Source organism: Rhineura floridana, chromosome 11, assembly GCF_030035675.1.
Source record: "Rhineura floridana isolate rRhiFlo1 chromosome 11, rRhiFlo1.hap2, whole genome shotgun sequence".
Taxonomy (NCBI): Eukaryota; Metazoa; Chordata; class Lepidosauria; order Squamata; family Rhineuridae; genus Rhineura; species Rhineura floridana.
This window is the reverse complement of record NC_084490.1, coordinates 58999392-59011826: the sequence shown is the minus strand read 5'-3', so window position 1 is coordinate 59011826 and position 12435 is coordinate 58999392. Positions and strand designations below refer to the sequence as shown.

The 12435-nt window shown below is 41.2% G+C and overlaps 1 protein-coding gene across 2 annotated transcripts in view; it reads right to left on the bottom strand.

Moving 5' to 3' along the window:
• MAP3K3 (mitogen-activated protein kinase kinase kinase 3) overlaps positions 1–12435 on the bottom strand; it is a 79656-nt gene that overhangs the window by 46391 nt on the left and 20830 nt on the right. Inside the window, exons 1-3 of one of the 2 annotated variants that reach the window (XM_061591257.1) lie at positions 9421–9440; positions 4524–4645; positions 2380–2454 (exon numbers count right to left, since the gene is read on the bottom strand). In XM_061591257.1, coding sequence (XP_061447241.1) covers positions 2380–2454; positions 4524–4619 — 171 coding nt within the window. In that variant the 5' untranslated portion in view covers positions 4620–4645; positions 9421–9440. Of the gene's footprint in view, positions 1–2379; positions 2455–4523; positions 4646–9420; positions 9441–12435 lie in introns of those variants that run through there. The other variant, XM_061591256.1, reaches the window with a different exon arrangement.

Genomic DNA, 12435 nt, shown 5'->3' with positions numbered 1-12435 from the left:
AAGCTTAAGCTGTGGGGGAATTGTAGACATTTTTATCCAAGTATTAAAGTTTGTTCTCAAAGGCTTCCACTACCTAGAATATATATTGCCATTGCACTCTATCAACAATAACAATAACAATAACAATAACAATAACAACAACAACAACAACAACAACAACAATAATAATAATAATAATAATAATAATAATAATAATAATAATAATAATAATAAATTTAATTTATGTGCGCCTATCTGGCCGACGGCCACTCTAGGCGACGTACATGCAAAGGTAAAACACCATACAGTAAAATACAATAATACAATATATGAACAGTACAGCGATACAGGAGCGATAACAATACTAGTGCAGGGTAGAAGGCATAGTTATAAAAGTTAACCCTCCCCGGAAATCCCAAAGGCCTGTTGAAAGAGCCAGGTCTTTAAGGCTTTACGGAATACATTTAGGGAAGAGGCGTGCCGTAGATCTTGTGGGAGGGAGTTCCAAAGGGTGGGGGCCACCACTGAGAAAGCCCTCTCTCTAGTTCCCGCCAATCTAGCTGTTTTTGGATTGAGAGAAGGCCCTGTGTAGCTGATCTTGTCGGGCGGCATAATTGGTGGCGTTGAAGGCGCCAGGTTAGATAAACTGGGCTGAGACCGTATAGGGATTTAAAGGTTAATACCAACACCTTGAATTGGGCCCGGAAAACAACTGGAAGCCAGTGTAGATTGAATAACACTGGTGTGATGTGATCCCGGCGGCGACTATTCGTAAGTAGTCGAGCCGCCGCGTTTTGTATAAGTTGTAGTTTCCGGACCGTTTTCAAGGGTAACCCCACGTAGAGCGCATTAAGTAATCTAATCGAGAGGTGACCAGGGCATGTACCACCAGTGGGAGCTGATGAACAGGAAGGTAGGGTTGCAGCCTTCGTATGAGGTGTAGTTGATACCAGGCTGCCTGGCTCACTGCCGAAATCTGAGCCTCCATGGACAGCCTGGAATCAAGTACAACCCCGAGGCTGCGGACCTGGTCCTTCAGGGGTAGACTCACCCCACTGAACTTCAGGTCAACATCTCCCAACCTTCTCTTATCCCCCACGAGTAGCACCTCGGTCTTATCGGGGTTCAACTTCAGCTTGTTCCTTCCCATCCATCCACTCACAGATTCCAGGCACTTGGACAAGGTCTCCACAGCCAACTCTGGTGAAGATTTAAACGAGAGATAGAGCTGAGTGTCATCCGCATATTGGTGACACTGCAGCCCAAATCTCCTAATGATTGTCCCTAGCGGCTTCATATAAATATTAAATAGCATGGGAGAGAGGATAGAGCCCTGTGGCACACCACAATTGAGAGGCCAAGGGTCTGAAACCTCCTCCCCCAATGCTACCTGTTGGTACCTGTCGGAGAGAAACACTTTAGCAGCATCTAAAAATAGCAGGAGAGTTGAATTCGTTGTAAACAAGGCATTATTAACTGCTCTGTGCAGTTAATTTTACTTTCTTCCCTTTCATGAACCCTGTTTGGTCAACTGTAGTTTCCAAAAAAGGTATTAAGACTCTTGGTCAAAACTGAGGTTAAGAATTTATAGGCTTTGGGTACTCCATTATTTAGATATTTTTGAAGAAAAGAGATATATAGCTACAAATTGTGGGCCTAACTGCATCTGATGCTAAATATACTATGTTTTCTTTTTTCTTTTAAAATATTGTCCAAGTTTCTAGAGTGTACAGTTTTTACTGAGGTGAGATCAGGGGCCATCATTTTTAGGAGGAGCATCACACCTTCCTTTGTGTCCTCCGGTGTGGCAGGGGAAGAGGGATCTCATGACAGTTCCTGGCTAGGCCTCCGAATGGTCAAGTCATTTGGGCTTTGGGAGAATGGGTTCTTTCATCTCATGCCTCCTTCCCCACCACAATAGCTGGAACAAATGTGGAGGTAGTTCATTTAAGCTGCCCCCCACCCCAATCAGCAAGGAAAGACTGCTAGGTCTCTGAAAAATTGTAGGTGAAATGCAGCAGAATAGAGATGCTCTTCAGCATGTGATTAGTCTTGGCACCATCTTGGTGAGAAGTCACAGGTGACTGAAGAGTTAAAAACCTCCTCCCTGTCAATTATCCTTGGGAAATTATCCTTTAGCCCCCATTTTCCTCATAATGTTACATAGGACTGGGAATCCTCTGTTCTCCTCCTAACCTTTAGCTCCATTGATAAAGTATCCCAAGTTTCCTTTCAATGTAAATTTCACACACACCCCTTCCCAAGTTGGGTATGGTAGGAGGTTTGAGCACAGAATGTACTTTTTTGTTTGTTTCCTTAACATATTTCATAGACACCTAAAAAAGAGAGTGTCTCCCTAATTTCTAACTGACAGCACTTGAAGGGGAAAAGGTTGCTTACCTGAGCCTTTTTGTCCTCCGCTGCACGAGCACACTGGTTGCCCAGAACAGCTGAGTTGCTGGTATTGTGTTTTTTCTTAAAGGGAAGAAAAACACATTGTTACATATATAAATGAAAACGGAGAAGTTGGACTTACAATTATGTTCCCTTTTGGTCAGCAGGAAGGAGAGCAGGCAGCTAGGACTAACTCCTCCTCCCACAAAAGTGGGGCCATAGAAAAAACCTTGACCTCCTTTGCAAGAAAGAAACCCCTCTCAATTTTAGGACACATTTCAGCAGACAAAAATGACGCTAATAGTGTCAACAAATCTGGAAAGATAGATAACCCACCACCTCAATTGGAGTGAAATATGAAGAGACAGAACTCTTGGGTAACAGGACAGAAAGGAACTCAACTTAGTCCCCAGGCAGGGTGGGGTGGGGACTGCACTAACACAAACACAGCCCTCTCCTATCACTTTTCTTCCCTGTGAGCCTGCCTGCTCTCCAGCATGGTGACCAAAAGGAAATTTCATGTTCTGCCAGCAAGCAGGAAAAGAAGGCAGCAAAAGGATATCCAAAATGTCTAAATCTCAAGTTAGTATAACATAAATTATAGTTTACAGCAAGGGTAGCTAACATGCAGCCTTCCAAATGTTACTGAACAACTCCCACCACCCTTCCAATTGGTCATGCTGGCTGGGACAGATGGGGTTGTAGTTCAGTAACATCCAGAGGCCCACAGGTTAGACACTCCTGGTTGACTGTATTGGCTGAAGGACCCTCCCACCAAAGTAGGCATCTACAGAGGCCAAGCAATTCAGTTTGAGAGTAGCCATGCTGAATTTTCACCAGCACGCATCTGTCCATGGTCAAGAATTCACAGGCACATCAGAAGAGTTGGGCAGAGGGGTTTCCTGGCTGTTTGCTTCCAAAAAGATTTTGAGTGAAAAGGCTTAGCAAGTGTTAGTGGGGTCTACCCATACAAATTTGAAGCATTTATTACTGTGATAATCAGGGATGTTTCTCTGGGGGCAAGAGGAGAGGGCACCTTTTTCAGGCTGCTTATTTATAGGCCACTATTCAGTGTAAGACTCCCAGGGTGGTATACAATTTAAATTTAAAAAAAATTCCATAAAAGCACAGGAGCAGTAGCCCTTAAAATTGAAATCAAGATATAAGCACAACAATAAAACTAGTATTAACATGCTGGAAAGCCTGGGCAAATAAAACAAAAGTTTTGCCTGGCACCAAAGAGACGAAATTGGCATGAGGCAAGTTTCTATGAGGAGGGCAGGAGAAGAATGCCTCAATGCCCCAGAAGACCAAGGGGAGAAATTGGTATATTTTTATCATTTATTACTACATTTCTATCCTACTTCTCCTTCAAGGAGTTCAAGGTGGCATATATGGTTATCCCATTCCCCATTTCATCCTCACAATCACCCTGTGAGGTAGGTTAGGCTAAGAGACAGTGTTCTGAACTCTGGCTCCCAAGTCCTAATCTGGCCCCAAGAGATAACGCTGATGATGCTTGCGGATATCCCTGTCATAATAGGTACATGAAGGGGAATGAGAACTTTAGAATGAGCTAATCTCTGTCTCAGATGTGTCCTTCCTTCTCCTACGCTTGTGTGATCTACATTTGCCGTCCTCTTTTAGATAAAGCATTAAGGTGAGTGAGAAGCCCCAAAACAGCAAGAGTAAAAAGTGAAGATATATAAATATTTCAGAAAGGTTTTACTTATAAGCAGAAGCAAAGGAACCTTGCTCTCTGGATGAGGGGGGGAAAGGTTTTTCTATTGGCCCTGTCTTTGCAGCAGTAGGAGTTAAGAATTAAGGAGTTAAGGGTTGCCTGGTTGTCTGCTTACTGGCAAAGGGGAAATAATTAAAATTACCTGTACAATATAAGAAAAGCAACTGAAAAAAATTCAACCTGTAATCCTGAATGGCCAGAATTAGAGGCATGCCAAAGGACAGAGAATTCAAATCAAACATCCTAATTTCTAGATAGCAAGATCATCCACAAAAAGTAAATGTATGGCACTGTCCTCTGCCCTTTCTTTTCTGTTTTAGTTAGGATAAGATTGTGAATTCCATTTGGCTCATCATAAGAGACAAATATTAACAAGTCAGGCAAATCTACAGTGATCAGGAAACGCTACCTGTCTGTGTGAATGTGGAGAGTCTTTGGTCTTCATGCTATCAAAACCAGACAATCTGGGACGCCGGCTCATCTTGAGTGCAACCAAGTCCTTCATGATAGAATTCAAGGCCTCCTGTTCATCTGCAACAATAGGTGAAAAATTCCTATGAGGAGCCAACTTATTTTTCGATGGGGAGGGGCTTGCTACTTTTTTCTTTTCTCTCCATCTGATACACAGCAAACACAGAGGTTTTAAATTCCTAGGAAATATACTACTAAACTACATACATCTTCCAACATTTGGACCTCCATAAGAACTAGACTGAACCAATATTTCCCAAAACGAGTTATTGCCATTTTCCATTTCTTTTGTTTCTGTGATTATCCTATCTCGGCCATTGCTAGATCCTTCACTGCTTCCTCCTCTTTAACACTGCAAAAACCTGTCTTTTCCTATCTGTATCTATTGGAGGAGGGGAGAGAGATACTTCCTACTTGGCCTTCCATTTGCAGGTCCTTTCCTTCCAAAAAATTCAGCAGGCATCTGCTAAACTAATCTCTTTAAATCTCGACTCAAGGTCCCTCTTGCTTCTCACAACTTTTAGGTCTTAGTACTTAAAGCATTTCACCTCTCCATGCTTGGCAATATCTTCCCTTTAATTGGATTCCCTCCCTTCCACTCCATTAATCTGCTATTTGTTACCTTTGCACCTTCTAGCAATTCTACTTCCAAAGCCTGGAACACCTCCCCCACTTCCCCTAGGCATCAAGCTAACCCCCTTCCTTTTCTCTGCAAAGCTTTTAGAGACCATAATATCTCCTTTTCTAAACCTTATCATGACTCACTGTCAACATCTTATCAAGACTCACCTTCCATTGACTTTATAAAGACATTAAAACCTGAAGAAAGGGAACATGGATATTCCTTGGTTCTATGCAATGTATGGTAAATAGATGAACATACGTACTAAATATTGGTCCATGCCACTTCTCTATACCAGCACATAGTTGCTTCTTGCTTTAAGCTACACAAACACCTCACTAGAGTTCCAAAGCCAATGCATATCTTGTTTTGCTAGTTAAAGCAGGCTCTGCAAAATACTCATTCAATGGCCTGCTGACATATCACCCATTATCACAGAATCTGCAGACGCACTAAAGCAATATAGGTATACCGGCTTCTGTGTGTCTTTTGCACTCAAGGATCTCTATCAACAAGAATGATGCTGCAAACTTATACCTAATTACCTGGGAGTAAGACCCACTGAATTAAGTGCAACTTAGATCTAAATCTTCCTTTCCCAACCTTTGGGTCCCCAGATGCTGCTGGACTACAATTCCCATAATTACTGACCATTGGCCATGCTGACTTGGACTGGTAGGAGCTGTAGTCCAACAACATCTGGGGACCCAAAGGCTGGGAAAGGCCGGTCTAAATAATCACATATAGGACTGTGCTATTAGACTGTTTGACCGAGTGCAGATGTTAGAACAGCTGTTATATTAGTAATTATTTTAACAGCCCACAGTCAGAAGAATAGCTTTTTTTGCAAATCCAACTAATTAAATACAAGCCTCACAACTGCAGTATGGAATATACATTAAGTCTGACTTAGCCAAAAAGTAATTGGGAAGATAGGATGTTTGTTAGATGGTGTGTTACAGTGCGGTTACAGTGAAGCTGTGCTGCCAATTACACAAATAATGCCACAAGGCCAATAATGCAACAGATCAAAACAAGTAAATGTTCACATTTCCCAATGTCATGTTCAGTATTCTTTACAAAAACAGTTGAACCAATCAACCAGATTAAGTGTAGGCTCTTTTGGTTTCTGTATTTTGGTTGTTGCTTGTTATACTTTTGCTGCTTTGCTTTTTGGTCTATTTTTATTGTTCTTTATTTGCTAAAAGCCACCTTGGATTTTTTCTAAAAGAAAAAAGAAAACTAATGCCAAGTTTTCCAGTGATTAATGACAGCTCTCAATCCCATTCTTGTCCCTCCTCCCCATGGAGAAGATATGGAAGTCCTCTTCAGAAATTACATAAACAAGAAGCAAGAACTCATTTGTGCCTTGACTTTTCCCCACTAGTTGAACCTTGAAAAGCCACACTGGATTTCAGTCCCCAGAATGCTCTTTTTATCCCCACTTTTATAGCAAGAACACCACAATACACTGAAGAACTCTATAAAAGAGATGCCAGGATGACAGATTCATTCATGGAGGAACCGTACAACGAAGAACCAGAAATTTTGAATGTGAGGTTAAAGCTGCTCTTAAAATACTTGGAAGAAAGAAATCACCAGGAACAAAGCTACTGAGACTGAATCTGTCCAAATTTTGACAAAAATCTGTCAAGAAATACGGAAAACTAAACAATGGCCCACAGACTGGAAGTGTTCAGTATACATTCCAATTACAAAGAAAGGGGATCCCAGGGAATGCAGTAATTATCAAACTATTGCCATAATATCCCATGCAAGTAAAGTAATGCTTAATATTCTACAACAAAGGCTTTTACCATATATGGAGCGAGAAATGCCAGATGTCCAAGCTGGATTTAGAAAGGAAAGAGGCACCAGAGATCATATCGCAAACATACATTGGATAATGGAACGGACCAGGGAATTTCAGAAGAAAATCACCCTGTGCTTTATAGATTACAGCAAAGCCTTTGACTGTGTAGATCATGAAAAACTATGGAATGCTTTAAAAGAAATGGGGATGCCACTGCATCTGATTGTCCTGATGCACAACCTATACTCTGCACAAGAGGCTACTGTAAGGACAGAATATGGAGAAAACGATTGGTTCCCCATCAGAAAGGGTGCGAGACAGGAGTGTATTTTATCACCCTATTTGTTTAATCTCTACACAGAACATATCATACAGAAAGAAGGCCAAACAAGATGAGGGAGGTGTGAAAATTGGAGAGAGAACTATCAATAATTTAAGATATGCAGACGATACCATACTACTAGCAGAAACCAGTAATGATTTGAAACGAATGCTGATGAAAGTTGAAGATGAAAGCGCAAAAGCAGGACTACAGCTGAACATCAAAAAGACTCAAGTAATGATAACAGAAGATTTATGTAACTTTAAAGTTGACAGGATTATCAATACCTCGGCACAGTCCTTAACCAAAATGGAGACAATAGTCAAGAAATCAGAAGAAGGCTAGGACTGGGGAGGGCAGCTATGAGACAACTAGAGAAGGTCCTCAAATGTAAAGATGTATCACTGAACACTAAAGTCAGGATCATTCAGACCATGGTATTCCCTATCTCTATGTATGGATGTGAAAGCTGGACAGTGAAAAAAGCGGGTAAGAGAAAAATCAACTCATTTGAAATGTGGTGTTGGAGGGGAGCTTCGCGCATACCATGGACCACGAAAAAGACAAATAATTGGGTGTTAGAACAAATTAAACCAGAACTGTCGCTAGAAGCTAAAATGATGAAACTGAAGGTTATCATACTTTGGACATTTAATGAGAAGACATGATTCCCTAGAAAAGACAATAATGCTGGGGAAAACAGAAGGGAGTAGAAAAAGAGGAAGGCCAAACAAGAGATGGATTGATTCCATAAAGGAAGCCACAGACCTGAACTTACAAGATCTGAATAGGGTGGTCCATGACAGATGCTCTTGGAGGTCACTGATTCATAGGGTCGCCACAAGTCGTAATCGACGTGAAGGCGCATAACAACAACAAACTTACATTTAATGTCCCAAAGAACTCTGAACCAGGTTACCAGAAATACTGGCTTCCCCTTCATTGCCCAGTAAGGACATTAAGATCAACAAATGGAACCTGGTTAGCCTTGCCACGGTCTGATGGCAACAGCTTGTGGAAATGGGGAGGTGGGCTTTTTCACTGGCAGCAATGGTGTTGTGAAATATACTCCTTGCTTAAACAGAATCCCCATCTGTATTGAAGACACATCTGTTTACACAGGCATTGTGTCTTGCCTTTTAATTACAGTGCTGTTTTAACATGATTGTTTTAACCATGTTGTGCAATAATTTTTATATTTTGTAAACTGTTTAGAGGCCCATTTTGACATTAAGCAGTATGTAAATTAATAAATAATAGAATACATGGTTCCTCCCTCCCATTTTATCCTCACACCCCCCACGCAAAGTATATTAGTCTGAGAGTGCATGGCTGCCGCAAGATCACTCAGTGAGCTTTATGGCCAAGTGGGGATTTGTTTTTAATGCTGTATTTTAATTGTTTTAGTGATGTATTTAGGTTGATTTAGGTTGTTTAATTGTTTTTAATACTGTATTTAAAATTGTTGTAACATGCCCTGGATCTTTGGTGAAGGGTGAGTAATTAACAACAACCTGAGTCTCCCTAGTCCTAGTCCAACTTTCTAGCTACTACATTAAAGTGGTTCCTATAGCACAGGGCAAAATGTAGATAGGACTGCTGCAAGAGCTCTTGCACAGCAATATAATCTGAATGAGTGATGATGCACCAGTGAAGGTGTACTGTGCAAGGTGCTGCCTACATAAATCAGAAGTGAGGAAGAGATGAAAAGAGACATGACATAGGAGTGGTAACACTAAACACAATCTCAATTACATCAAGTAGCACCAAGGTCTTCACTCCTGCACATATGCAAATCTGTAGCCACAAAGTATAAGTATTAACTCAAAAACATGAGTATTGAGTACCATCTCCTCCATAGCAAGCAAATCAGCTTGGCCCAGTGCAAGCATTAATGAAGGAAAAACTCTTTGTACACTCCTATAGGGCTGACTGTCGATTGTTCAAGGGCTACAATTTTAGACCCACATGTTATAAAGGGAAAGCTCAAACTGAAATCCAGTTAAAAACCAAAACTATTAAATTTCACATTGTCCCATTCCTGCCACCACTCATGTGTAGCTTTGAATTTCTCTTACCAATGAGAATGGGGAGCTGTCCAACAGGCCAGGTAGCTGAGTTCCATCAGAGCCACGGGAGCTGTCCAACAGATTACAAGAGGTAATCTAGATAAGGCGCTCCATCAGTCATAGCTAGATATCAAATAAAAATTTTACATAACTGGCCCTAATGCCTACCTCTTCCTGTATCATCAGCAGGTCTTTCTTCAAGAGCATTTAATGGTCCTGGCTACCCATTACTGAGTAGGACATGAGGAAGAGAGGGGTCTTGCAGTGCCAAGCAGGCACTGGCATTTGATTGGTGCCTCTACTTTGACCTGTCACTGCCTGTGCTCTTGGTGATCAATTTGGAGGATCTGAAGTTGGGGGACCAGCCAAAATGTGTTTTGCCCTCATAAACTGTAGTCTCCCCAAGTGAAACACTTTCCTGGATGATTTTGAGTGATCTGTTCATGTCTACTGACTCACTCTGAACTTCAGATGTGCTAAGGCAAGAAGGTCCTCACCTGAAGAAGAGATACCATCCAATTCTGGTACAGGATAGTTGGTGGGGCATAACATACATGGCTCCAACCCTACAATATATTAAGGATTGTTGAAATGTATGTAGAATTGGATTATTTATTTAGAGTGCTATATTATGTATAGAAATGAACTGGTAGCAGACTCGTTATGATGCCTTCATACTGTATGTATTACTGTTAATTGTTCTTGGGCTTTGGGCACATCTGTGAGGAAAGCAATATACAGACATACATAATGAATATACACAAGCTTTAAAAAACAGAAGCACGTGTACATAAATCCTGCTTGACATACACCATATTGAAGTCATATTATAATAGCAGAGGTCCATTGTCATTTATATAGGACTAGCCTAAGAGCTTGGCATCCCTTTTTAACAATCAACAAGAACATATAATTATATACTTAGCATCAACTTCTTTGGACCAGGGCACACATTTTGAATTCTGAGACAAAGCTGAAGGTGCCAGTCACAAAATGGCTGCCGTGGGAGGTGTGGCATAACACAACATGGCTGCTGTGAGGGGTATGGCGTCACACAAAATTAGAGGGAGTACAGTTATTGCTGATTTTTCACTCTCCCCACCCCCAGAAAACCTCATGCTTATCATGGGAAGTTATAACCTGCTGGTTCTGACTGTGGCACTGTTAAAGGCACAAGAACCCTGTTTTTCCCCCAATGCCAATCCTAAACCAAAGCCTAGGCTGCCATCCTGTACCCACCTACCTGGGAGTAAGCTCCATTAAAAACCAAGAGACTTGCTTCTGAATTTGCCATGTATATTATTGTACCATATGTTATCTAAGCTTCTTTGCAAACTTTTCACATTTTGCATCTGCCATTAGGGGACGGGATTCTTTAACATCTACCTATACTTACTGTGTAGTATTTGAAGAAAATAACGTCTAGGGGGTTCCTGCTCTCAGATGAACCCACCACAGGAAAGATGCATCCTGGTTGCTACGAAAAAGTGAAGGGCAACTTATGGAAATTCCAAAGACTACTAGAAAATAAGGCAGAAGCAGGAAAAGTGTGGTAAAGGAGAAGGAAAACAACACCTCTTTAGGAGCCCAGGGATTCCTATTGCCTGGTGTCCAACAACTCACTTATCAATAATGGGTCTGACAGGTGGGAGCAGCCAAGCCGGCTCATTTTACAGAAATTGCTTAGAAGAGTGCCTGCATGTTTTGCTTCCTTTCTTTCTAGGAGGGCTACAGACTTATTTAAAAAAAGAAAGAAAGCTCTGTTTGGTGCACCTGCCTAGGGAATCAGTGGAGACCTTTGTGGGTGTCATGGTACCCACAGGCACCGGGGTTGGCAACCCCCAACTTAACATATATTCTAAGTCTTAGACAGGCACCATCTCTGTTATCTTTTCAGCACCTGTTGAAGACTTTCCTCTTTCAACAATCCTTTTAAGTTGAGACCTATCCCAGTTTGCATCTGTGTTGGAATTGCTTTTTAATATGTTCTTACACTTTTATCTGTTAGGCGCCAGGTTAAAAACTTTTTATTCTCCCAGGCATTTTAACCTATTTGTGTTTTTAATCTATCTTAGGTTGTTTATTTGTTTAATACTGTATACTTTACTGTTTTTGTGATTTTATTGTATTTTATCCATGTTGTGCACCACCCTGAGAGCCCTTGGGCTGTGGGCGGTATATAAATCGAACAAAATAAATAAATAAATAAATAAACCTTCTTTTTAAGATGTTTTTAATCTTAGAAGACGTTTTGAAAGCTTTTCTTCAGAAACGTTTTTAAAGATGTTTTGTTTTTATGTGTTTTAAAGTTTGTTTTTATGATGTTTTAAAGTTTTTAGTGCTTTTGTTTGAGGCCCAGGGCTCCTGCTGGGAGGGATATAAATCAAATAATAAATAAATAAAACAAGTCATTAGAACAGCCCTGCTGGATCAGGGCAATGGCCCATCTAGCCCAGCATCCTGTTCTCACAGTGGCAAAGCAAGTGCCTATGGGAAACCCACAAGCAGGACATGAGTGCAACAGCGCTCTCCCCACTTGTGATTCCCAGCAACTAATATTCAGAGGAATAATATCTCCAATACTAGAGGTAGTATATGGCCACCTTGGTTAGTAGCCAACCATTGATAGCTTTACCCTCCATTCTTTTGTCCAAACCCCTCTGAAAGCCATCCAAGTTCACGGCCAACGCATCATCTTGTGGGAACAAATTCTATAGTTGCTCTGAGTTCTAGTATCATGAGAGAGGGAGAAAGACTTTTATCAACTTTCTCCACACCATGCATAATCTTGTACACCTCAATCATGCCTCCCCCCCTTTTTTTCTAAACTAAAAAAGGCCCAAATGTTGCAGTCTTTCCTCATAGGGTAGTTGCTCCAGCCCCTTGACCATTCCGGTTGCCCTTTTCAGAACCTTTTCTAGTTCTACCCTTTTTGAAATGAGGCAACGAGAACTGTGTGCAGTATCTCAAATGCAGCTGCACCATAGATTTGTGTAACAGCATAATGATATGAGCAATTTTATT